Below are 24,844 nucleotides of genomic sequence, written 5' to 3' on the forward strand. Positions count from 1 at the left end.
CTGGTGCCTTCGTGCCCTCAGCACAAGGGGCAGTTGGCCTGAGGCTAGGCTGGGACCAAGGGCACTGGCCTCGGTCAGGCATTCCAGGCCCGCCTCAGCCTCCTCGGCACCCACACGCGCTGCTCTCGCCCACCTTCTCCCCACCCTTGGCAGGCCTTTCCTGCCATTTCAAGAATCGCCCCGTTCTTCCTGCTGCTTATCCTCGGGACCCAGCTGCAACGTCACCTCCCCTGGGGCGTCTTCCCTGGCCATGCTGTGCCCGCCACAGCCAGCTCGCGGAGCTCAGGTGTCCAGAGCCCACTGGGCAGAACCCTGGGGGCTTGTCCTGGGTTTGTCTCTATTCCAGGGTCTGGACCAGGAGGAGTGACCCCCCCGGCTCATGGCTCCGTCCACACTTCTCTTACTGGCTCATGGCTCCGTCCACGCTTCTGTGGGTTCTGCGGGGGGGTGGGGGGCACCCTACACCAGGCCCCGGGGCGGGGCCCTTGCGCTCAGCCCCTCCATGGTTCAGGGGAGTAGTAGTCTAGGCTCCCCGCCCCTGCACACACCCTGGCAGCCAGGCTCACTGTGTCCCCAGTGTTCAGTGGGGCGGGACTCAGGAGGGCCCAGCACAGGGTTCTCAGGGAGAACTCAGAATGGAGGTGTGAGAGCGTCCTCTGGGCGGCGGCCTTGGCTCCTCTCAGCTCACTGCCCTGCACGCCCCCCCCCCCCACTCTTCCCAAATCCCCACTCCTGTCCCCTCTTCCTTGCAGGCTGCCTGCTGTACCCCCCTCGCACCCCCCTCCCAATAGGTCCACCTAGGCCACTCTTGTCCTCTCGGCCCTGTGTCCTTACCCCCCCCACCCCCACCCCACACTGTTCCTCTCACACCCCAAGCTCTCTCCCACCTTGACTGGCTTCTGTTCCCCAGCTGAAATGTCAGTCTTCACTCTTCCAGGGCCTTCCCCCAGAACTTCAGGGTATGTGTGACAATTCAAACTTGTCACATTCTCTTGCTAACAGGTTTCTTGTGGAACAGCAGGAGGGAAGGGACCTGTGTCTGTCTTCTTGTCCAGTGTCCTCAGGAAAAAGAAGTACTTGCTGAGGGGATGCAGGGAGCGGGCCGGGCTTGAGTGAGCTCCTCCCTGAATAAGCCACCCTGTGTGACTTTGAGCCAGTCTCGCTCGCTCTCTGGGCCTCAACCTGCTCCACCCCGCCCCCATCTCCCCGGCTTCGGGGAACTGGGCAAATAATGTCTCGTCCCCAGAAATTAGGAGGAGGGACCCGGACCGACCCCCTTCCCGCTCATTCACACTCTCCCTCAGTGAGTCCCTGGCGTCTGTCTTCAGCCTCCCACGGGCACCTCCTCCCGGCCGCACCCTGCCAGCCCCTCCCAGGTGCCCGTGGAGCCGCCAGCTCCCACAGCACCTCCGACCCCAGGCGGCACAACATGGGGGCTCTAAGGCCCTGGGCCCGGTTCCCACTACTGGTTGTGGCCCACCTGCTGGCCCTGGGGATTGGGGCTGCTGTGCTTCAGGCCCTGGAGGGGCCGCCAGCCCTCCGGCTCCAGGCCAAGCTCAGGACCGAGTTGGCCACTTTCCAGGCAGAATATGGGGCCTGCCTGCCACCTGGGGCGCTGGAGGAGCTGCTGGGCACCGCCCTGGCGGCCCAGGTACGCGGGGTCTCCAGCTGGGGCGATGGCTCAGAGGCTGGGAACTGGGATCTGCCCTCGGCCCTGCTCTTCACTGCCAGCATCCTCACCACCACGGGTAAGGCTGCCGGGCGGCCGGGCAGGCGGGGGCTCCTGGGGGGCCCTGGCGATGTAGCCCTTCCCTCAGCCCCAAAAGGCCAGACAGATCCCAGGCCTGACTCGGCCTGACATCAGAGCTGGGGCTTCCCACACCAGTACCCCAACTGGTACCTCAAGTTCAGCGGCCAGGCAGGGTGTGTCCTCCTCAGCCACACACCCCGACGCCCCCTGACATCCGGGAGAGATGCCCAGACCCCGTGGCCCGAGGCAAGGTGGGGAGCGGGTATTGTAGGGCGGATTCTTGAACGGAGGAGAATGGAGTGAACCCAGGAGTGCAGGTCAGGACCACCGACTCCGGAGAGAGTGGCCAGGGGGAGGAAGTCCTGATGGAACGTTAGCCATGGCAAGAGGGCACAGAGATGAGGGATGACGGAATTCCTGGCAGAGGGAACAGCATGTGTGAAGGCGCAGGGAAATAAAGGAATGGGAGCCGCAGCCCTGGAGGTTTTTTTGTCCTGTGAGTGGACATCGTCCGTACAAACATCTGCAGAGTGTCTAAATGTCGTCTGAATCTGTATTCCCAACTTCTCTCGGACAATCAGGAGAGCTATATTCCCTCTGAGCCAGAATCCCTGCAAGGCGGCATATTGTCCGGAGAGGAACAAGGCCTGTACTTTTGGACAGAACGCTTCCACTCCGGGCCAACCCAACGCTCTTGTCTCACATCTGGCCCCTCTAGGCATTTGCGTTTACAACCTCCGGACCAGCTGGTCCTGTTCTCCCAGCACACCCTGCTCTCCCGCCTCTCCCTGCCTTGCACATGCTTTTCCAGTCCTGACTGCCCTTTCTCACGCACGCTGCCTCTTTTGCCGCCGTTCATGTCACGTCTTCACTGACTTTCCTGCATTGTCGTCTCCACCAAAAGGCAGGGCCTGGGCAGACTCAGATTCCAGTGCAAGGCCTGGCACACAGGGTGTCTCAAGACACCTTTGGGCAGGGGAAGAGTGCGTAACGTTCTTCCCAGTGGATTTGGAAGCATCGTATTGGTCAAGGGCAGAGCTGAGGACCCGGAGAAAACCAAGCTTCCTCTGGGGCAGGATAGGGGTTCTCAGAACTGTCCCAGCCCCAAGAGGCCTAAGGTGACTGCCTCTTTTAATGTTCCATTTCCCAGAAAAGAGTGGGCACAGAGGTAAAGGGACTTGTCCAAGACCCCCAGCGAATGAGGAGCAAAGCCAGCCAGAGCACAGGCGGGAGCCGGTCCCTCGATCTCAGCCACTAGAGGGCGGTCTTCTGCCAGAGGCCTCGTTGGGGGAAGCGGGGGGGGGGGGGGGGGGGGGGGGGGGACACACCACAGCCGGCATCCCGCTGGAGTGCTCATCGCCCCCGGCCTCTCTCCTTTCCAGGTTATGGCTGCATGGCCCCGCTGTCGGCGGGCGGAAAGGCCTTCTGCGTGGTCTACGCGGCCCTGGGGCTGCCAGCCTCGTTAGCGCTCCTGGCCGCACTGCGCCGCTGCCTGCTGCCTCTGCTCAGCCGCCCAGGGGCCTGGGTAGCGGCCTACTGGCGGCCGGCCCCGGCCAGGGCCGCGTTGCTAGGGGCAGCCGGACTGGGCCTGCTAGTGGCTGGCGCCTTCGTGCTGCTGCCAGCGCTGGTGCTGTGGGGCGTCCAGGGTGACTGCAGCCTGCTGGAGGCCATCTACTTCTGCTTCAGCTCCCTCAGCACCATCGGCCTGGGGGACCTGCTGCCGGGTCACGGCCGTGGCCTGCATCCGGTGCTTTACCACCTGGGCCGGCTCGCACTTCTCGGTGAGTCCAGCTGCCAAGGAGCGTGAGGGCGAGAGGAGGGAAGAGGAGCCCGGACTACGACTCCGTAAACCACTGGGGAGGCCTAGCCGCCCAGGTGGAGGAACCCTGCCCTGGGCTGTGGTGTGGGAGTCGTAGAACCCTGACGGCACCTCTGAGTGGCGCCGGGTGCCGGGGTGGCGGGTCACCTGGCTGGGAGGTGGCAGGGAGCATATGGGCACTGCAAAGAGCTGTGCCATCAACCTCTCCTCACCAGGTTACTTGCTCCTCGGGCTCCTGGCCATGCTGCTGGCCGTGGAGACCTTCTCAGAGCTGCCACAGGTCCGCGCCGTGGTGAAGTTCTTTGGGTCCAGTGGCCCGCGGACGGCTGAAGACCAAAGCGGCATCCTAGGCCAAGATGAACTGGCCCTGAGCACCCTGCCATCCTCAGCCGCAGCCCCAGAACAGACCCCAACTTGCTGATGGGTGCGAGGTGATGGAGTTGAGCTCTGTTCAGGTGGACGAGCTTGAGGAGGAAGCCCCCAGTGATGGGAGGGGAGGGTGTGATTGTAAGGACCTCAGGCAATAGTGGTTTGTTTTGTTTTGTTTTTTTAAAGAGAAAGGCAATAGCCCTGTTCTGGTCCCTTCTTTCAAAATGGGACCCCTAGGGGCGCCTGGGTGGCTCAGTCGGTTGGGCAACCGACTGGGCTCAGGTCATGATCTCACAGCTTGTGAGTTTCAGCCCCGCATCGGGTTCTGTGCTGACAGCCCAGAGCCTGGAGCCTGCTTTCGATTCTGTGTCTCCCTCTCTCTGTCCCACCACTGCTTGCACTCTTTCTCTGTCTCTCAGAAATAAATAAACGTTAAAAAATTAAAAAAAAATTAAAAAAAATGGGATCCCTAAAGCGATCGACGACCCAAACCCCACCATCCTTAAACCCCATCATCCTTTGAAGGCGAAGGCCTAGGGGGGTCCTCCCCGCATCTGGGAACCTCAAAGCCCGCCCGGCCCCATCTGGGAACCTCAAAGGCCGCCCGGCCCCACTTCGGATCGCAGACAGCCTTATCGGCCCAGCCCCGCCCCCTTCCGTCTATTGAAAGCCCCAGGGCTGAGAAAGGCAGGCCTGGTGTGGCCTCGTCCAACTTTATTGCTCGCGAAGATCAGGAAAGGGGGGAGGGCGGGGGCGCAGCGGTTCACCGGCCATCCCTGTCCCCCCGCTGCCATCGGGGAGGGGTTCTGTAGGGGTGCTCCTGGGACCCCCAGGCCCCGCGAACACACGCACACACACTCACACGGACAAATAAATACGGCCCGGACGGCACGGCCGTCCAGCCGCTCCTGTCTGTCGGGCCCCCAGAGGCCGCCCTTCTTTCCCCCACACGGGGGCGACGGCGGCCCCTACGGGCGGCGCGCCGCGTCCGTGCGGCCCGGGTCCTCCGCAGCGCTAGTCCGGGGCGGCGACCCGGCGCGGCAGCGAGAAAGCCTGGTCCGAGTGGTTAAGGCCTCAGCTCAGCGAACAGCGCTCGCGCCGGCTCAGCTGCCGGCTCAGCTTGCGGCGCCGCTGCTCCAGGCCGCGTTCCAGGCGCTCGTCCTCCTCCAGGGCGCTGGGAGGGAGCGGCTTGAAGTCAGAGTCGGGGCCCCAACCCTAGTCTGCCCCCCTGGCCAGAGCGAGCCCTCCTCGGGAGTCCGCCCCTAGACGCGCCCCCCCGCCCCCTCCCAGCACGGTCCCCACCCCACTCACATCCGCTCTTTGTGGTCCAGGTCCCGGACCAACTCATCCCGCTGGTTCACCAGCGACACCAGCTCCTCCAGCAGAAGCTGCTCTCGGCGTTGCTGCGCGGCCGTTTTCAGCCAGTCTGAGGGCAGAGGAGGCCGAGGGTCAGGAGGCGCCCGTCCCTGCTCTGTACTGGCTCTCACCCTCTCCGGGCCCCATCTCCCACCTTCGATGGCTAGCATCGCCCGTAGCTCCCGGCTCAGCAGCTCGAACCTCCGCTCCAGGTCTTGCTCCTCGATACTGGGGTGGAGGGTGCGGGGTGGGTCAGGAAAAGGGGAACAGGAGAGGAAGGGGTCCCGGGGCTCTGACTACTCCCTGGCCTCCCATCCCACCTCATTACCAGTTCGTGTGGAGGGCTGGGCTGAGGAAAGCGCTATACCCCCGTCCCTGCCCCAGATCATCTTCCTTCCAACTGTTCTCCTAATGCTGGATGCTTAATAGTGTCTCCTCCCATCCCCACTGCTTTTTATTTTTTAATTTTTAAATATGTATTTATTTTTGAGAGAGACAGAGCATGAGTGGGAGAGGGGCAGAGAGAGGGGGAGACACAGAATCCGAAGCAGGCTCCAGGCTGTGAGCTGTCAGCACAGAGCCCGACGTGGGGCTCGAACTCATGAGCCATGAGATCATAACTTGGGCCAAAGTCGGACACTTAACTGACTGAGCCACCCAGGCACCCCTCCCTTTTTTTTTTTTTTTTTTAATTAGGAAACAACCTTGCAGGATCATTTGGATGAACATTATTCATCAGCAGCAAGTATGAGACGCTAAAATTATTCTGAAAAATGAATAACCAGCTCAGATCTCGGTGGGCCTCAGTTTTTCTTATTGGAAAGGAACAGGGTCAAAGGAACCGGCACTCAGCCCTGACTTGCCTGTACCACGTTTTTCTCTGGGCCTTAGTTTTCTGATTCATAAAAACAGTACCAATAAAAGAGGTGTACAATTCATACAGGACTTTTGAGAAGAAGAAAATAAGGCGACTGAGCAATTTTCCAAAAAGACCTTTGCAGAAAGAAGAAAGTAGTGAATAGCTCTAGCCAAAGTGGCCAAGATTCCCCTCTGTCCTGCACGGCCCGGGGCGGGCTGGGGGCGGGGCCTGGAGTGGGAGGGGCTCACTCACAGCAGCTGCAGCTGGTCCTGCCTGCGGATGAGAGCATTCTTCTTGTTGACCAATGTGAACCACTCCTGGATCAGCACCTCCTCCTGCAACCTGTTGGCACCTGAACCCGGCCAGGACAGTCACCAGGCCTGCCGTCAACCCAGGTGGCAAGAGTAGGGCGGCTGGGGACTGGGGCTCGCTTCCTTACGGCATCCCAGAAGCCGGAGCCTGGTGCCTCCGGCAAGCTGCTTCCCTTGTCCCGCTGTAAATGGGGACAGAGACCCCAGCCTTGCCTCCTCCCAACTCCTCCCCAGATCAGGAAGGGCTGCAGGGCTGGGCAGATCTGGTGGCATGTGTTGGGGAGTGGACTCCCGATGTCTGCCCCACCTGACTCCATAAGGCTCCTCAGCTGTGTCTCCACCTCCGCTGCCCGCCCATCTATCTGTCTCTGCTCCTGTTCCAGGGCCTGAAGCTCTGCGCACACGTACTGACTTGTGTCCTGGAACCGTTGCTGCAGAAAAGGGGGGGGGGGGGCGGGGGGGGGGGCTCAGTCCAGGCTCTGCCTGGGAAGTGCCACCCACCAGCTCCTCCCTCCTCAGCCCTCCTTACCAGCCCAGCCTCTTCCCCTGGACTTGGGGGCGGCTCCTCCGGTGGGGAACTCCCACCTGCAGACAGAGACCGGGCTAAGGCACCTCCATCTGACAGCTGCCCCCAGGGCGTCCCCAGCTCAGGATCTGTGAACAGCCTGAACTGAGCTGGGTCACTACTCCCTCACAACTACTCACCAGGGGGCTGCTGTGGGGCTGTGGTTGTAGATGGGCCAGGGGCAGGGCTGGGGTCGGGGCCCAGGCCTTCCTGTGGAGAAAGGGGCCGGTGAGGGCTTGCAGGGCTCCCCAACAGCCCCGCCCTAGGGCCAGCCAGAGCCTCATGCACACGCAGGGGAGGAGAGGCCCTCAGTTCCAGGCCCTGCCCACCCCAGCTGCTTCTCCAGTCCTGCATGCACAGAACTCCACCCTCCGTCCCCTCCAGGGAAAGTGCCTCCCCAAGGGAAGGCCATGGCCTTCACCCTGCCTGGCCCTGTGATCCTGGGCCAGTCCACTCCCACTCTGGGAGCCTCACAGTCCTTGTTCCCTGGGCTGGGTTTACAAGGCTTTTGTGAGAGTCAGGGGTGGAAGGCTGTGAGGGGCCTGGCTGGGGCCTCTCCTTCTCCCTCGCCCCTTCCTGCTTGGAGCTCCCTCAGGCCACCTCCGACTCCCATCACCTAGTGCTTGAGTCTCCATCATGGCCAGGGGCCCACGCGGTGACACTGAGCTCCCTTGATGCATGCACCTCATCTCCAGACCCAGGCCACCTTGGGCCAGCACCTTCATATCCTGGCCAAAAGGGGGCACCCTCCCACCTTATCAATTCCCACGCCCAGACTGCTGTGCTCTTCATAGAACACTCAGAACACGTCAGGTGGGCTGGGCCTACCAATTTCAGTCTCCAAAGGCAGGGCTGGCCCTTAATGTGCCCTGCCCCTGGCGACTTGCTGGGTGGGTGGGGGGGTCAGCTCCGGGGGCTCAGGTCAGCAGACAGCCTGGCCCCTTTGATGGCTCCTGCTCGGGCCACCCTTCTAGGTCACAGGGTGGGGAGAAGGTTGAACTACCCCACTGTCCACTCCATCCTGCGCTTCTCTGAGAAGCGTCCCTGGACAGATGGCGGTCAGATGCCATCCTCTCTGGCCCGTGTCAGTGGCCACTACCCATTCCCTGCCTGCTGACTCTATCCTCAAGTCACAACTGAGGGGTCTTCCTAAAACCTTCACCGGATGGTGTCACTCCCCCAGCCCCCCGACCCCTCTCAGCGCCCAATCTTGTCGCCAAGGCCTGTTGGCAGCTCCAGCCTCAACTCCTACTACCCCAGACCCCACCCAGACACCAGCCGTTGGCCATAGCAATGGACTTTCACTTCCCCAAATTGCTTCCTCAGCCTGGACTGGCCTCTATCTGGAGAAACCTGACATCAGCAACCTTCATGACCCGGCTCGGCTCCACCTCCATGAGGCCCCTTCGGGCTCCCACACAGCTTTCTGTCTCTCTTCCCGAACTTCACCCCTCCTGAAGCCCGGAGAGTGCCCCCCTCCATGGCCTCCCAGGCCTCCCCCATCCCTGCTTGCACCCCCATCATAGCTGCTGGTTATCTGTGTCTCCCTGCCCAGAGGCAGCCCCTGCAGACAGGATGGGGCCCAGAGAATGCACTCAGGGCCCACCAATTAGCGCTGTTGACTAGACATTGATGCGTTGGACACGGCGCACATGACTCCACCAGTCCCCCCAACAGCTCTGTGATTCAGGGGTCATAACATCACCACTTCACAGAACAGGACACCAAAAGTCAGAGATGAAGCTCATATAGGTCTGGCCGAGGACCCAGGGCTGTCTAATCCAAAGATGTGTTCCCAAGCTGGGCCACCCACTGGCTGTTTGCCTCTGGGCCAGTCATACTCCCTGGGCTTCTGTTTGTCTTTATGTGAGAGAAATCCAAACCCTGTGGAAACTGGGGGTGGCAGGGTTCCAGAAAGGCATCTGGGGAAGAACACAGTTCCCCTTTCTTGACGGCACCCTGAAGTAGTATCTCAAGGCCACTCCGTGAAGGACTTAGGCATTTGCTGCTTCTCCTCAGGGAAAGAGGACAGAAAGGTTACGTGGCTCGCCCAGAGTCCCGCAGCCAGCCAGCCAGGAGTGCTGAGCCTAGTAGAGGGCACCGTTTCATAGTTCCGGCTTCACGGGGGTTCTCAACTTTCTCCCTGAACCTCAATGTTCCCACCTGCAAATGGGGTAATCATTCCTCCCCGGAAGGGACGTTGGGAGAAGTCAGTTGGGAGCTAATAAGGGATCATGGGGGCAGGGCCTGGCACGCAGCGTGCACTCCGCCCACAGAGCAGGCAGAGGCAGAAGAGTGGAGGAGAAACCCCAACCTCAGCAGCCACTGAGCTTACTCACTCAGCCCCGATGGGAATTCCAATGCTTCCTCCCGTCTGACCCCAATTCCCCTTTCTATACCCTCACGCATGGCCCCTCCTCCAGGAAGCCTTGCTGGGCCGCACCAGAGGCACCCTGCCCTCCTCTTGGCGTTGCTTTGGCCCCACCCCAGCTTCAAGGTGCCTGACTTCATCCCATCCAGGATTTTGGGAGCTCCCAAGGGCAGGGACAGGCCTGACCTCCTCCTACTACATGCATAGGGCATGGGGGATGGGAACAGCCAATAAGGAGGGGTCCCCTCCAGCCCCGTGGGTCACAGATCTCCTGTGGGACAAGGGCTCGGGAGGGGCCTGGCTCAGAAGGACCAGCTGCTGGGACTTGGGCAGAGAAGGGTGTAGGACAGAGCCTCCCCTCTAAGATTTAAGGAGCCAGTGACATATATTAATGAGGCTGTGGCCAGAGGACAACAGACAGGCCAGGGGTGACTGTGTCCCTCTGGCCCTTGCGTATCACATCTCCTAGGGGTGCCTCTGGTGCCCTCTCTGTCTCTCATTCACAATGCTGTGCCTCTGACCCGCTCAAGGCTCCCGCTCTCCAAACCAGCCTTATCGCTACCTGCGGACCTCGTGGGAGATGACTGGCAGATCCCTAAAGGAGACCTGAGCTTTCCTGCTAAGGGCACACTTTTACTTAAGCAGGTCCCCCCCATTTGAGAACCATCTCTTCCCATCTTATCAGCCTAGCTCACATGGCTGCTTCTTCCAGAAGCCTTTCCCGGTTTATTCCCTCCTTTCTTTGGAACGTCATCCCTGGGCAGCTGAAGGCTTGCAGTGGCCTGACAGGGCTGCCCCTGCTGTTGCGGGCAGGATGGGTGCAGGGGGTGGAAGGAACCCCAGCTGGGAAGCCACTTCAGTGGCACTTGTCCTTGAGCAAATCCCTGCCTTCTCTGGGACCACCTCTCCTTCAGTGCAATGACCATATGATACCCTGGGAGACCCGAACCTGAGAAATGCAGGGGCTGGGGGAGTGGGGTGGAGGGGGCACCAGGCAGGGTCTCCCAGCTTCAACCTCCCATTATCAGAGAAGAATGGGTCTCCAGGATCTGGAGTTAAAGATCCGAATCGGAGATACTTGGAACAGGGAGGCCCTGGCTGGCCCCGCTGAGGACAGAAGCCCTGCCCGGCTTATAGGGCAATGGTGGCTGCTGAGCGACCCAGGGCCAACCGCAGGGAAAGAAACGCCCCCACCCACTTCACAGTCCCTAAAGAGCAGCGTGCTGAGTGCTGACAACCATGGAGCCTCCTAGGAACTTCCTGCTACAGCCCGTGATTCCACTACCTGGATGTCAGGCATTAAGAACCATTAGCATAGATTCCAAGCTGGGAGCAAAGGTGGAGACCCCGCCCAGGCGGCCGCTCTGGGCCTGGGGGGCCTCGGCCTGCACGTGTCCCCTGAACGGAAGCCCACTCCGTCGCCGGGGGACTCTTCCCGGACACCACGGCCCCCGCACTCAGAAAGCGCCTCGCCGCGCCCAGCCGAGTCCTGCTGCCCTGAAGCCGCCGCCCCTGCGCCGTCTCTGCCCTTGGGGCCCCTCAGGACCCATCCCTCTCTGCCCGGCCACCCTCGACCCCGCGCCACAGGAGGGCACTCACCGCAGCCGCGGCCCCGGCGGCCCCCGCGTCCGGGTCGTCCACCGAGAAGGAGTTGCTGTTCCGCAGCCGCGAGCGCCTCTTCTTCAGCAGGTCGGCGTCGCGCACGTGGGAGAAGGAGCCGTGCGCGCGGGGCGGGGGCACCGGCCCGGCCTCCCCGTTGACCGACGGCCGCCGCAGCCTCACGCCGCCCCCGGCGCCCGGCGCCCCCGCCCCGTTCACCAGCCCCTCGGCCGGGGGCGCGGACGCCCGGGCTCCGGGGCCGTCGGCAGGGGCTTCCGCGGAGCGCGCCTCCGGGGCGGCCTCCGCACCGCGGTCCTTGGAGGCCGCCTCGGGAGCCGCCCCGTCCGCGCGGTTCTCGGGCTCCTTGGGCCCCTTGGGCTCCTCCGGCGCCTCGGCCCGGTGCTCGCGCAGCCGCTGCGCCAGGCCCCCGGCGTCCAGGCCGTCGGGCGGGCTCGGCTGGGCGCTGGCCACGCGGTACGTGCCGGCGCCGCCGCCGCCCTCCAGCTGCACCAGCTGCAACTCCTGCCCGGTGCAGAAGGCGCGGATCTGGCACAGGTACGTCATGACGATGAGCTTGTCGGGCACCGACAGCAGCACCATGTCCGCCGGCTCCAGCAGCCGCGACACGCCCAGAGCCGCGAAGCCATCGAAGGCCTAGGAACGGCGCGCTGGGGATCAGCGGCGGCGGCGGGTGTTACCCAGCGACGCTGCGGCCCCGCCCAGGACCGCCGGAGGAATCCCCGCGACTGGCACGCCGGGGTTTTGCCTAGCAACGCCTTCACCCTTCTATTGGGGGAAATCTAGCAACAGGGCCCGCCCCCGCGTCACCCAGCAACTGCACACCAAAGGGCGGTTTTGGAAAAACCATCTGGGGGAAATAGGCTTTAAAACAAAACAAAACTAAGAAAAACGAACAGTTTAAAGACCGAGAGGATACAAAAGTGACAGAACTTCCCAAACCCACTTGCTGGGGCCCTGCAGCCCGTACGTTCCTCTCCTAGGACAGACGGACCCTAAATGTTGGATCTACGGCCTGGCTCTGGACCCTTTCCCCCCAGGCGTCGCTCCCTCTCCATCTCACCTGCTTGTTGTTCTGCTTGATGTTGAGTGGGTCCAGGGAGGCGTAGTCGCTGCAGAGAGAGGGCCGGTCAGAGGCTGAAATCACACCGCCCTCCCAGCAGGCTCCCTCATTCATTCCCACCCCCTCTGGCAGCTCACATCTTGTCTGGGTAGAAACGGTGCAGGATGGCACAGAAGGCCAAGCCGTTGCGCCAAGATGTAGTGAAGTTGGTGACTCGGACACCACGGTAGCCAGCGGTGACTTCCTGGCACCACTCCAGCAGGGATTGACTGGAGCTGACCAGAGCACGTGGTGCCTAGGGACACAGGGATGGGCTCAGGGAATGTGAACGGAGGACCTGTACCCTCTGACCCCTGGGCACAAAACAGCCCTGGCTCTGGGTTTGCAGGGGTCACCAGAGACCACTGGCCAGAGCCTTGGGACTAGGCAAAGGGTTTCCAGCTCTGTGGTTATCTACCGAGGTCACCTAAAAGGTCAGTGGCCCCCAGGCAAGATCAGAGGTCACCAGCAGCCACACCTCAAGGTCAGCCCAGAAAATCAGCTTAGGGGTGTCCGGGTCCATGCAGCCCAGGGAAGACAGATGGGGGAGCCAGGGCATCCTGAGAGAGGAGAGGGTGAGGGGGGCTCCTTGAAGCCGAGCCCCTATCCCACCGCACCCCAGTCGACCAGGTGGGTCCATGCAGAGCCGCCGTTAGCTCAGCCCAGGGTTAGTGGAAAGCAGCGGACTGGGCCCTCGGCGGCCCCCATCCCTACCTGGCTGCCTGGCAGCCTCCCGTCCTCTTCAGGCTCCTCTGGGGAAGAGGCCCCCGAGGGCTTGGGCACCCCAGCCCCTGCCCCGCTGGCCACCTGCACCTCAATCAGGCTGGCCTCCGGGAGGTTTCCCTCAGCTTCTTGTCCCTGCTCAGTCCCTGAGAACCCGGCCTCTGCTTCCTGGGCCTCAAAAATACCAGATTCGTTCTCTGGAGGCCCTAAAATCTCCGTCTCTGCTTCCTGGGCCCCCCAAGCCCCAGACTTGGCCTCTGAAACTCCCAGCACCTCAGCTTCTACCTCCTGGGCCCTCAAAACTGTGGTCTCTGCCTCTGCTCCCTGGGGCCCTAAAACTCCACGCTTAGTGATGGAATCCTGCAAAGCTTCATATTGGAGAGTCTCCCAGAGCCCAGTCTCTGCCTCCTGGACCCCCAAAGTCTTAGCCTTGTCCTTCTCAGCCTCTAAAACTGTCGTTTCTGTCTGTTGAGTCCCCAGTCCCTCAGCCTCTGCCCTTCCAACTCCTGGCCCTGAAACCCTTGAATCCCCCACCTCTGTCTCCAGGGCGCCTGCTATCTGATTTTCTATCCTGGGAACCCCCGAACCCCCAGCTTCTATCTCCTGGGTCCCCGGTATCTCAGCTGCTGCTGTCTCAGTCTCAAACCCTGGGATCCCTGAGCCCCCTACCTCTGTTTCCCGGGTCCCTGCTGTCTCAGATTTTATCCCTGAACCCCCCACCTCAGCCTCTTGGGTTTCCAATATCTCAGCCTCTGCCGTCCCAGCTTCTATCTCTGGCATCCTGGAACCTCCCACCTCTGTCTCCTGGGCCCCCAGTATTTCACGTTCTGCTATCTCAGCTTCTATCCTCAGTATCCCTGAACCACCAGCTATCTCCTGGGTCCCCAATATCTCCGTCTCTGCCATCCTAGTCTTTGTCCCCAGAAACCCTGAACCCTCAGCCTCTGTTTTCTGGGCTCCCAGTTCCTCAGACTCTGCCACCCCAGCAGCCTCTGACTCTAGGACCCCTGATGTCACGATCTGTGTCTCCTGGGCCCCCAACGCCTTGGCTTCTGCTGTCCCCATCTCTATCTCTGGGAACCCTGATCCCTCCACTTGGGTCTCCTGGGTCCCCAGTACCTCTGACTCTGCCACCCCCGTCTCTGTTCCCAGGACCCTTGAATCCCGAGTCTCTGCCTCCCAGACCCCCAGATCCCTAGACATCACCCCCTGGTCAGTTGCTGGCGGGGCTCCCTGGTACCCGCTCACCTGTGGCCTGGTGCTTGCTGCTCCAACAGAGGGACCCTGCTCCAGGCCTGTCCCCCCAACACCAGGGGCTCTGCCTCTCACCTCTGCACCCTCTCTCTCCTGGCCTGCAGCAGCCCTGGCCCCACTGAGGTCACCGAGATGCCTGGTGTGCCCTGCAGGGTCTGCTGGGGGTGGGCTCAGGACTGTGGGAGCCTCATCCCTGGTCCTGACCCCTGTCTTCCCCTGAGAGCCCCTTGGAGGAGCCTCGGGAGTCCCCTTGAATCTTGCCTCAGACATCACCCCTACAGCCTCTGGTCCCTCAGTGTCCACATGTCTCACCTTTGACATCTGCTCAGCATCCACTTGACTCCCTTCTAAACTCTCTTCAGGCTCCCCGGCTCTGACATCTGACCTCTTAGTGTTCACCTCTCTGACTCCTGACTCCTGCTCAGTGTCCGTCCCCCCAGCCCCCTGCCTATCCCCAGCGCTCCTCCCCTTAACCTTAGGTTTCTGCCCCCCCAAAGAGTCTCTGGAGCCTCCACCCTCAATGCCTGGGGCCAGCCTGGCTCCCTGAGCCTCTGTCCCTTCCTGCGGGCTTTCCTGGGCCTGGGTCTGCCCAGAAGAACGCACTCCTGCCGGGGGATCCCCTGAGGCTTTGGGAGCCTCATCTTCCCCTTGGGGGACTAGGGGCCAGGGGGCATCAGAGCCTTTCCGGAGCCGAGGGGCTGGGGTGGGGGCCACCTCCTGGCCTGGCTGTCTTGAAGACCTGAGGAGAGAGCAGGAGAGAGCATTTTTAGCCCCATCCCCGCCCTTCAGGTTCCTAGGGCCCTGGAAAGGCACGCTGGTAGGAGTGCAGCTTTCTAACAGTGGGCAGGGGACAGGGCTCGTGCCAAAGCTCACCTCTTCTCTGGTGGGGTTCCCGGGGGCCTTGGGGCCTTGAGGCCCACCTGGCCCCCTGCTACAGTAGCTCTTTCAGACCCCTGGCCCTGGGAGGTCCTGGCTGGGGGCGCAGGGGCACTCACAGGGGCCGGGCTGGTATCCTCCACACTAGAGGGGTTGGCAGCTGGGGAGGAAGGAAGGGAGGGGTGCTGAGGCCTGGGCCCTGAGGCTGGAGGTCCATTCCCTCCCCGGTCCCAACCTGAGCCTGGGCCTCACCTGCCTGCTGGTGCTGGGCCCGGCCCTCCTCCTCCTCCTCACAAAGTGTCTTCAGCTCCCGAGGGGGATCTGGGGTAGGGATGGTGGGGGGTGGGGGGCAGGTCAGCCCAGGGGAGGGCCCTGCAGGTCTGACCCCCTCCCCCCAACCAGAGTCCTGGGCCTACCTGGGAAACGCCCCAGCCTCAGGGCACCGCCCCGGCCTGCGAGAAGAGACAGGCCCTCGGATGCGGAGAAAGAGAGAGAGAGAACCACAAGGACAGACAGAAACAAAGCCTTAACAAGCAAAAGGGAGGGATGAGGAAGCCAGTGAGGAGGGCCAGGGTGGGTGGCGAGGGCTGGGGAGATCAGACTCCCCTCTGCGCGTTTGGCCCTGCCGTCTCCGGGCAGGTACCCGTTCAGGGCTGATGAGAGGGCCAGCGGCTCTGGGAACCCATCCTGCAGGACTCAGCCAAGAACCCACGCCGCCGCAGGACCAGGAGCCAAGTTTGGACAATCAGGGCTGCCGGGGCAGGTTGGGGCTGCCCGGGCCGTAGTGAGCCCCCTCACTGGGCGTGCTCAAGGCAGGCCCTGGCCCGGCACAGCGAGGGGCTTATGGGCGGGCTTATCCCCCACCCTCTCTAGGTCTTGGAGATCTCAGTCCATGGTAGGCCGTGAGCCCACCTGGCTGGGGGACACGAGCCCGTGCCTCAGGGGCACCTGGACCATTGGCCTCCTCCTCGTCACTCTCAGCGAAGTCGTCCAGGTTGCCCACGTCACTAGGCTTCACGCTCATGAGGCTCGCAAGACTCTGCATATCATCGTCCCTGGGGGTGGGGGTGGGGTCAGAGGTCAGGGGTCGGGGCTGGGGACAGAGATTACAGACTAAGGCCAAGGGAGGAGGATGGGCACTCACGTGGCACGGCCCTCGCGCAGCAGAACCCCCGAGAGAGTGAGGCTCAGCTCCGCGTGTACCACCTTCACCGACTTGGGCTTCAGCCGCAGCCGCAGGGGGACTGGGGCAGGCACGGGCCCCGCATGGCGGGCCAGGTCCACCTCTGCGGTGGCCAGCACCTTCCGCTGCCCCTTGGATTCCTGTGGGCCGGGGAGAAGGGCCGGGGGGAGGAGCATCAGTGCCGCCCCCGAGGCCCCAAGAGCCCAAGCCCCGGCCTGCCCGGCCACTCACATTCTCAATAATAAACGTCCACTCTTTGGCCTCGTACTGGTCCACGTGAGGGTCCTGGGGAAAGGGGGAACTGGTGAGTACGGGGGCTGCTGGGGTGAGGGCGGTACGGGGAGAAGGGCCAGCCGTCTCTCACGCTGCTTCTGGCAGCTATGTGTGCATGCTACCCGCTCCAGAGAGACCTCCTGGGCCGCCCACACTGAGCAGGCTACCCCCACCCCCGTCTTGCTTCTTGGCCTCACCCCTGCGTTCTGATTTGGATGGATAACACACTGGGATCCCTCGTGGCTGCCTGGGTTGTAATCGCCCCCTCCCATTCCCACCTACGCAGGAAGGTTAGAGACTCACCCTGTATAGGGTCACAGAGATGTCCACATTCTCTGGCACCATCCACACCACGGTGCCCCGGTATGGGTTCTGGATGCCTGGCTGCCAGCTGTGGGCCTGCAATGAGCAGTCTGAAGCCTCCCCTGACTCTTAAGTCTCCCCTTGTCCCCTGTCCTTATCCCCAAACTTGACCTCATCTTTCTCTCCATTCTGTGGATTCTTTTGTTTTTTTTTTTTTTTTTTCCTAATGTTTATTTAGTTTTGAGAGAGAGAGCACAAGCAAGGGAGGGCAGAGAGAGAAGGGGGACACAGAATCCGAAGGAGGCTCCAGGCTCTGAGCTGTCAGCACGGAGCCCAATGCGGGGCTCGAACCCCCGAACCACGAGACCATGACCTGAGCCGAAGTTGGATGCTTAACCGACTGAACCACCTAGGTGCCCTAGCGTTGATTTAGTTTTTAGAGACAGAGAGAGAGAGCACGAGCAGGGGAGGGGCACAGAGAGAGGGGGACAGAGGATCCGAAGCAGCCTCAAGATGACAGCAGCAAACCCAACGCAGGGCTCCAACTCGTGAAGCACGAGATGGTGACCTGAGCCCAAGTCGGAGTTTCAACCAACTGAGCCACCCACGAGCCCCCTTTCTGCGGATTCTGGTCCAAACCCGAAGATGACTCCACTCTCCCATCAGTCCTCACCCACTTACCCCGCACCCACTGTTGGCCTCACCCCCAACCTGGACCCCCCAGCTGACAACCTCCCCCACCTTGGAGCAGATGCGTCTGTTCCGCCGGGTCCATACCACCACCAGCTTATCCGGTTGCCTAGGGGTGGGGAGAGAGGGGGCTACTCAGTCGGACCCACTCGCCCAGCCTCTCCATCTCCCCCGGGGTCTTCCTTCTGCCCACACCCTCCTCGCCCGGGAGAGGGACTGGACAGCCCATTATCTGGAGCCACCAGGAGCAGGGTGGAGCTGCTTGAGGCAGGGTGAGGCCCAGGGCAGAAGGGCAAAGGCCCAGATGTGTGTGGGTCGACAGGGATTATGAAGACAGGCAGCCAGAGAGACAGAGACATATAGAGAGACAGGCACACACAGAGACAGGGAGATACACATAAACACAGCGAGGACCCGGCAAGAGACACACAGACTTAGAGACACAGGGAGAGACAGACTTGGAGTAAAACAAACCCAATCACTCACAAATATGTGGGGAGTGTGCACTGTGAGCCCAGCCCAGTTTAGGGGCAGAGCAGAGCACAGAAGAAATGAGACCCTCTCGGGGGCTGAGGACAACAGAGGCAGGGGTGGAGTGCCAATCAAGAAAGAAAATAAGTGAACAAGCTGGCTTCAGGGAGATGGGAGAGAGCCACTGGGGTCTCCTTGAACTTGGGGTGTCTGAGCAAGGCATGAGTGGGGGAGGGACAAGCTCGTGAGGCTCTGGAGAAGGAGGGTTCAAGAAGGGATGGCAAGTGCAAGGGTCCGAGGTTGGGGACGGAGCAGGGGGGATGGGGGCTCGGGATCAGAGCGAGGGGCAGAGGGTGGGAGGTGATCAGAGACACACAGGGTCAGTTTGTCATCAGACAACCACCCAGGGCCTTCCACGTCCAGTCCTTCGCTGGGCTCAGAGGCCCTGAGAGCCAGCCATGCCCCCACCTCTCAAACCCAGAGCCCTGGACTCTAGCTCTGCAGGGCCCCTGACTCCCACAAGGGGCATCAAGAAAGACTTCCAGAAGGTGACATCCAAACCAACTGCATACACCGGGGCCGACCCAGAGAAGAGGCAGAGACGTGAAGAGACAGACGTGAAGAGGCTCTTGTCTTCAAGAGCCAAGAGTTGCCCGTGCAGGGCCCAGCCCCACAGCGATAACACATGGGTGCGGGGAGAAGGTCCTTTTGGGTTAGAGAGTCCAAGTGCTGCCCACGAGGATGGGGGTGGTTGAGGGGACCATCAGGCCGAGGGCAGTACAAGAGCCCTCTTTGCCTGCACCCGGCCCCAGGCCAGGGCACTTAGGCTCACCCACCTCACTGCCCCTCTGTAGGCGGAGCCAGGATAAATGGCTCTCCTGTCAACCCCTGAGAATCCTGAGGCCCAGAGAGGTTGGGAGCCAGGCAAGGTCACAAAGCCAAGCGCAGAGCCCGCCAGCCTGCAGCCAAGCTCCTCTCCCCAACCCCAAACTGCAGGTGATGGCTGAGCAAAAGTAGCCACCACGGGGCCTTCCCAGAAAGGGGAAGCAGACAGGGGTGCCTAGAGAGGGCGGGGCCTGGCTGGGCAGCCTGACTCAGGCCAGGCACGCCCTCCTGGGGAGCCTGAGATCCGGGCAGGGGCAGCTTCCTAGCCTGGGCTCCTAGCTCAGAAGCCCAGTAGGCCCTGCCCACCCCCGTGACTCAGATGCATTGACACTGCCCGCACCCTAGGCCTGCTCTCTGGGACCATGCCCAGCGTCCCCTTGGGCTCATCCTGGATGCTGGGGCAGAAGGTAGAAGCCAGAGACCAGAGTTCAAGTCCTAGCCCTGTGCTGTGTTACCCTAGTCAGCCCCTGTCTTCTCTGGGCCTCGCCAAATGGAGTGAAGGGCCCTCCAGCTGGCCCAGTCAAAACCACGGATATGGCTGCTGCCCAGGGGACCCTAGCCTCCTGCTCACTCCCCTCCCTTTGGACCCCATGATCCCTTCCTGCCCCAGCAGCTTTCTCTTGGGAGCCTAAATTTAGCCCCGCCTGGCGGGCAAGGCCCCCACAGCTGCGCCCTAATCCAGCCAAGGGAAGCCGACACCAGTGAGCACGTATATTTAGGGTGTGACGCAGGGGTCCGGGCAGCTGCGGGTGGGAGCCATGTGAACAAGATGCCCCCGGCTCCTTTGGCAGTCTGAGCCAGGTTCTGTGCTCTCTCACATATCTCCCCCTGACCGGGCCACCTCGCCCTCCCTAAGCCCTCTCCTCCCAGACTCACAACCTTCTAGGCCCTCAGGCCCCTTTAAGCCAATCCCTGCCTCCCTCCTCATCTCTCTCAGTACTCAGTTTCCCCTTTTAAGGACATTGTGGAGACATATCCAGCCTCCCAGCATCCACTCTGGCTGAGGCCTGCGTGTGGTGTGTGCGTGTGTGTTCCTCTGGCTCAACAAGTGGGCAGAGGGGGAGGGGGCAACATCCTTGTTCTGAGCTGGACCCGTCGATGGAGGTTTCTGCCGCGGCCTGGCCACCCGCAGACCTCAAAATTTGCTCCCTTTTCCGATGCCACCCGGAACCATCCCTCTGGTCAAAAAAACAGGAGGCCTCCCTTCCCCCAGCCCTGAGCGCAGCGGAGGAAGGTGTGGGCACAGACAGACAGATTCCCAGGCCTGCAAATTCTGACCTCCACTCCCCAACAGCTACCCACACCACCAAGTTTAGGGGCCCCACAAACTGCAGAGGCACTTTTGAATCTCTGTCTGGGACGCCAGGGCCCAAGGTGGGGCAAGGCGCCTGTTTGGCCCCTGGGTTGGGGGCAGGGTTCTCTCAGGCTTCAACGCCACCGCCACAGGGTCCCGGCCAGCCCGCGGAGTCCCCCAGGCCTCCCTGTCACTCACCATTTCTTGGTGCACTCCACCACCAGCTCGTGGTAACAGGCCACAAACTGGAACTTGGCGGCCCGCTTGCCCACGCGCTGCAGGCGCTTCCACACCGAGGTCATGGCCCCCGCCGCCCCCGCCGCCGGATCCTCAGACTCTGGGCTCCCGCTGGCCCGAGACCGCTGGCCGGCCCTGGGTCCCCATGGCCTCCGGGGCTGCTATCCGAGCCGCCCGTCCCGTCCGTCGGAGATGTCCGAGGCTCGGACCCGGGGCCGATCTCCCCGGGGAGGCCGCTGGGGCCCGCCGGGTGGTCCGGCTGAGTCGGCGGGTTGTCCGGGGCGCGTCGGGTCGCTGGAGCGCTGAGCGGCGAGCGCGCCGTTTCCTGGAGCCGCACCCCCGTCGGAAGGCGGGCGGGGCTCCGGCGGGGGCGGGGGCCGGGGCCCGGGCGGGAGCGGGGGGCGGGGCGGCCCGGCTTCCGGGGCCTCGCGCCTCTACCGCGGTTGGCGGGGAGGGGAGGGGTACCGAGGGGGACGCCCGGAACGCAGCGCCGGCTCGCAGCGCGCCGAGGCGGTGCGGACGCGGGGGCCAGGGGAGAGAGCAACCGACAACTTGGTGCCGCCCTCTCGAGCATTGCCCCGGCCGCCACCCTTCCTGCCCGCAGCCCTGGGAGGTATGTACTGTTGGCCCCATTTCACAGGTGGTGCAAACAGAGACCCGGGAAGAACAGACTTGCTCAGGTCAACACTGAGAACCTGGGCCAGAGCCAACTGCCCTCCACACGGGTGGCGGACTTCTGCTGCCACCTAAGTCTTAACCTAAGTAGGAAGGAGCAGAGTCAGGGGTCAACCTGGGTGGCCCTACCTGTGGGCAGCACCCATTTGCCAGTCTCAGAACCTGACTCCTTAGCTGGCAAGTGGGAAGATAGCCCCAACATCACACAAACAGCTGACTTCCAACAAGTGTGTGACCTTGGGCAAAGCACCAACACTCTGAGCCTCAGTTTCTACCTCTGTTAAGTAGGGATAATTATAGTTCTGCCTCTTACACAGTCACTGAGAATATGAAATCCTGGGAAGCGTTTAGTACGGAGACTGGCTGATTTTCTGAGGTCTTATTAAATGGAATCCGCTACCTGGGGCACCTGTGTGGCTCAGTCGGTTCAAAGTCCGACTCTTGGTTTCAACTCAGTCCCGATCTCATGCTTCGTGATTTAAGTTCCGTGTCTGGCTCTGCACTGGCAGCATGGAGCCTGCTTGGGATTCTCTCACTCTCTCTCTTCCTCCCCTCCCCTCCCCTGCTCACACTGCCGCTGGCTCTCTCAAAATAAATAAACTTAAAACAAATAAATGGAACCCGTTATCACAGACTGGAAAGTGTGTGTGTGCACGCACAAATGAGTTTACTCTCCCTGCCCTAAGAAGCCTGCCCCAGGCATTAACCGCCCTGTTCACACCTAGATTAGAACCCTTATCGCCTACCTGCATGGTAACGAGCACCTGCAGGTATCAGGCCGAGTTAGAGAACTGCCCCAGGACAGCGCATCAGTCTCTTTCCCTCCCTGCCTGCACTCTGCAAGGCTTGTGAATGGACTACAGTCTGGTGCTTAGTAAATACTCGGTTTGAACAGGATAACTGATCTGCCAGGAGTGCCTGCCTTTGTGTCCAGGAGGCAAGGGACCGTACAGCAGGGTGTGGGGGTGAGCAACCTGTAAACCTAAGCTGTGCAATTTCGAGGTCCTCTGTTTTTCATCTCAGGAAGTTATGGGGGTGTTATGTGTGTGCCTGAAGGTCTGAGCACGCACCATACCCAATTGCGCAGGCTTCCTCCAGCGAGCCTGACACCTGGGTTTGGGTTTGGCTCCCAGACCCAGCAGTGCGGTCTCGGTTTCTTCTGTAAGAGAAAGCCCTTTACATATAACTCTAAAGGTTCCAAGTGCGATGGGGGGCTAGGCAGCCTGTAAGCGCGGAATGGGAGTATCTGGCACCCAATCGCCCCTCACCAAAGCTGGGTCTTCTGCACGGAAGCCCGGGGCCCTGCCCCCAGCTCCCCTCCAGGGCTTGTGTGGCCTCTACGGAGGCCTGGGCCAACGCAACTTCACCCCATTCGGCTTCTGCAGCTGTTTCCTTCCACCCAAAGAGCACTCACTAACTCCCAGGCCCTTCCTGGAGGCGTCTTCCCCTCTCCTGCCGAGGGGCCCCTAGGCCCGCTGGCTCAGGCCCACCCATTTCCTGTGCCGCCCCAACTCCGCCCCCACTCGGGGTGGAAAGTTTCTCTCAAGATAGGCGGCTCCTTCTCCTTCCTTCCCAGCCGGCCAGGAAGGACCAAAGCGAGGAGTGGGGGAGAGGGGCTGGACTCCTAGATGTCCGGCCAGAGAGGGGAAGTTCCTCGCCAGCCGTCGCAGAACCGCGGGACCAGCTTGGCCAGCTCCCCAACCCCGTCGGTGGAAGGAGGTTTCGCATTCCATCACCGGCCAGCCTTTCTTCCACTCGGGGGTCTTGGGCGCCATCTGCCGGCGAAGCGCGGGGCCGCACTTGCCAGAAACACCGCTATCTTCCAGCCGCAGAGCCAGGCAGTCAGAACACAAGAACGCTGAGAGAGTATTTATTTACCTCCGTGCCCAGGAGTCTGGCCCCTAAACTTAAATATCCAGCATGGAGCCTTGGCCCTCCTGGCCGTGGGTGGGTGCAGGAATGGGGATGCCCTGGTCTAGAGCAGTGGAACCCAGGGACCAGAGGTGGGATGCCCCTGAGCCAGCAGCTGCCAGTAGCAGCAAAAGGTGAAAAGGTGATGGGAACCAGGCACTCATCCCAATCCCAGAGACGCTAAGGGGAGTGCCAGATGCTTTGGGCCCCACCACCAGACTGAAGGTTGGCCAAGCTGGGGTGCACACGTGTGGCAGAAGTGGAGGTCCAGTGCCATGGGCAAAGGCTGTAGGCCAGGTGCCTGCCCCAGTGCCAGCTAACCAGAGTCAGGAGAGAGAGGGTTGGCAATTTTGCCTCTGAGGGGCCCAAGCCTTGCCTTCCTATAAAGTGAGGTGGTATGGGGGAAAGCAGGCACTAGAAGTCTGAGTACTTACTACGGGTGAGTTTCTGAGCCTTTTGCATGGGTGCATATTCCCCCCACCCCCAGCTCTTCAGAGGCTGATGTGGAAGGCGTCCTGCAGCCACTGGTCACGGGCATTGTGTGTCTGGGGCACAGTGAGGGGTGGCGGGTCCGGGGGCAGGCTGGCATCAGGAGGTTCATCATCATCAGATAGGCCAGCATCAGGTGGATAGGAGCTGTCTGAATGCAGGGAGGATGACAGGTCCTGGCACAGGCTCAAGTCTTGGCACAGGTGCTTATAGTCTTGGATTGACTCGTACAAGCCCCACAGCTGGCACAGCAGGGACATGTCCAGCTGCCGCAGCCCCACCTGCAAAAGACTGAGGGTGGGCTGGGGTTGGGGTCCAGGCCACCCTCTGCCCTAGCCAATCTTCCTGCACCTCTCTAAGCACAAAGTTTGTGGACATCAGATGCCACCTGCAAGCTATGAATCTTTAGGCAAGTCACTGACCCTCATCTGTAACATGGGGATAACGTTTATCTAGCAGGATGGAATGAAGTAACACGAGTAAAGCTCTTAAAAATACATGGTAACTAGTGCCATAAACAGTAACTATAATTATCGTTACCATATCCCCTCTGACCCAAGTAGCTTCTGTAGATCTTGAGACGCAAGCTATGCGTTCCCTGTTCCGTGCCTCTGCCCGCCGCCCCGCCCCGGACCCTCACGCTCAGTGGCAGACCCCCGCCCAGTAGGTCCGGGGCCCAGCCACTCACCATCTCCTTGCGCAGCGCTGCTAGTGCTGAGTCGAGATTGACAGGACGACGCGGACCGGGGGGACCGGCGGCGGGTCCCGCGCTGGTGGCGCCCGAAGCGTAGCGGGGCCCATCTGGGACGCGGGCGGCGCGGCTCAGCTCGTCGTGGATGCGGCTGCGCTGGCTGTAGACGCGCTCCAGCTCCCGCCACGAGCCCCCGCTTGCGTTGAGGAGACCGCTGAGGCCGCGCGGCAGCGGAGGGAGCCCGGCTAGGGCGCAGCCAGCGCCACCCGGCGCCTCGGCCGAGGGCAGCCCATTCATGGCCCGGCCGGCGCGGACCCCGCTGCGGCCTGCTTCCCTTCAACGCTGCGCCCGGGCCGCCGCCCGCAGGGCCCGCACCGCGCGGCCCAGCCGGCCGAGCCCAGCCGCCGCCCGCAGGCCGCGCTTTGTTCCTTCCCCGACTCCTCCGACTCCGCCCCTGCCCCACCCCCTTCGCACGGGCGGGGCCTCCCTTAAAAGGGCTATGGTGGTGGGACCACATCTCGAAAAGCTGAGAAAACGGAACGGGGCATCCACTGAACGGGAGCCAGAAAAGGGGTGGGGGTGACCAAAAGCGGCGCACGCGGTCCCTTCGTGGTTCTTTTTTGCTCCCCCCACAACAATGTGTTTAATCATTCTGCCCAATTATAACTCCCAAGGGAAAGGATCCAAAACGAGGGGGCTGGGGCGGTCGGGAGACTTGGGTAAGTCCATACTTGGTCCCTGACGTCCTGTCAAGTGTCTGAGTACCTGGG

The 24,844-nt window shown here is 61.8% G+C and overlaps 3 protein-coding genes across 9 annotated transcripts; 1 reads left to right on the forward strand and 2 right to left on the reverse strand.

Moving 5' to 3' along the window:
• Positions 1 to 832: 832 nt before the first annotated feature.
• Positions 833 to 4,359, forward strand: KCNK7 (potassium two pore domain channel subfamily K member 7). Its single transcript, XM_060607234.3, has 3 exons — positions 833 to 1,748; positions 3,133 to 3,531; positions 3,785 to 4,359. Exons 1-3 carry the CDS (start codon positions 1,232 to 1,234, stop codon positions 3,988 to 3,990), a joined length of 1,122 nt encoding a protein of 373 aa, XP_060463217.1. The 5' UTR covers positions 833 to 1,231; the 3' UTR covers positions 3,991 to 4,359.
• Positions 4,360 to 4,617: 258 nt separating this feature from the next.
• EHBP1L1 (EH domain binding protein 1 like 1) lies at positions 4,618 to 20,619 on the reverse strand. Of its 7 annotated transcripts, none has more exons than XM_060607227.3 (20): positions 20,270 to 20,619; positions 17,473 to 17,530; positions 16,732 to 16,827; positions 16,387 to 16,440; positions 16,117 to 16,295; positions 15,885 to 16,027; positions 15,389 to 15,424; positions 15,225 to 15,293; positions 14,970 to 15,132; positions 12,834 to 14,835; positions 12,218 to 12,375; positions 12,081 to 12,129; positions 11,000 to 11,653; positions 7,170 to 7,239; positions 6,994 to 7,049; positions 6,772 to 6,895; positions 6,406 to 6,505; positions 5,449 to 5,522; positions 5,250 to 5,364; positions 4,618 to 5,112 (listed from the first exon to the last, which is right to left on the reverse strand). In XM_060607227.3, the coding sequence occupies exons 1-20, from the start codon at positions 20,371 to 20,373 to the stop codon at positions 5,013 to 5,015; spliced, it is 4,404 nt and encodes a 1,467-aa protein (XP_060463210.3). In that variant the 5' UTR covers positions 20,374 to 20,619; the 3' UTR covers positions 4,618 to 5,012. The 7 variants fall into 7 exon arrangements, with proteins under 7 accessions (XP_060463210.3, XP_060463212.3, XP_060463213.3 ...); XM_060607229.3 differs by having other exon boundaries at positions 14,091 to 14,835; positions 20,270 to 20,617; XM_060607230.3 differs by having other exon boundaries at positions 14,700 to 14,835; positions 20,270 to 20,615.
• A 2,218-nt stretch (positions 20,620 to 22,837) lies between these two features.
• On the reverse strand, positions 22,838 to 24,556 carry FAM89B (family with sequence similarity 89 member B). Its single transcript, XM_060607236.3, has 2 exons — positions 24,072 to 24,556; positions 22,838 to 23,664 (listed from the first exon to the last, which is right to left on the reverse strand). The coding sequence occupies exons 1-2, from the start codon at positions 24,369 to 24,371 to the stop codon at positions 23,386 to 23,388; spliced, it is 579 nt and encodes a 192-aa protein (XP_060463219.1). The 5' UTR covers positions 24,372 to 24,556; the 3' UTR covers positions 22,838 to 23,385.
• Between the last annotated feature and the right edge of the window lie 288 nt (positions 24,557 to 24,844).

This window comes from Panthera onca, chromosome D1, assembly GCF_046562875.1.
Source record: "Panthera onca isolate mPanOnc1 chromosome D1, mPanOnc1 haplotype 2, whole genome shotgun sequence".
In the NCBI taxonomy this organism is placed as follows: Eukaryota; Metazoa; Chordata; class Mammalia; order Carnivora; family Felidae; genus Panthera; species Panthera onca.

Bases quoted from the DNA above. Each gene is read 5' to 3' on its own strand.
- KCNK7 (XM_060607234.3), top strand. From the start codon at position 1,232: ATGTCTCGTCCCCAGAAATTAGGAGGAGGGACCCGGACCGACCCCCTT. The intron at 1,749-3,132 runs GTAAGGCTGCCG...TCTCCTTTCCAG, and splicing joins CAGCATCCTCACCACCACGG to GTTATGGCTGCATGGCCCCG. The intron at 3,532-3,784 runs GTGAGTCCAGCT...TCTCCTCACCAG, and splicing joins GGGCCGGCTCGCACTTCTCG to GTTACTTGCTCCTCGGGCTC.
- EHBP1L1 (XM_060607227.3), bottom strand. From the start codon at position 20,373: ATGACCTCGGTGTGGAAGCGCCTGCAGCGCGTGGGCAAGCGGGCCGCC. The intron at 15,294-15,388 runs GTAGGCCCAGGA...TCCCTACCCCAG, and splicing joins GAGGCTGGGGCGTTTCCCAG to ATCCCCCTCGGGAGCTGAAG. The intron at 15,133-15,224 runs GTGAGGCCCAGG...CTTCCTCCCCAG, and splicing joins GGCCCAGCACCAGCAGGCAG to CTGCCAACCCCTCTAGTGTG.
- FAM89B (XM_060607236.3), bottom strand. From the start codon at position 24,371: ATGAATGGGCTGCCCTCGGCCGAGGCGCCGGGTGGCGCTGGCTGCGCC. The intron at 23,665-24,071 runs GTGAGTGGCTGG...AGTCTTTTGCAG, and splicing joins CAGCGCTGCGCAAGGAGATG to GTGGGGCTGCGGCAGCTGGA.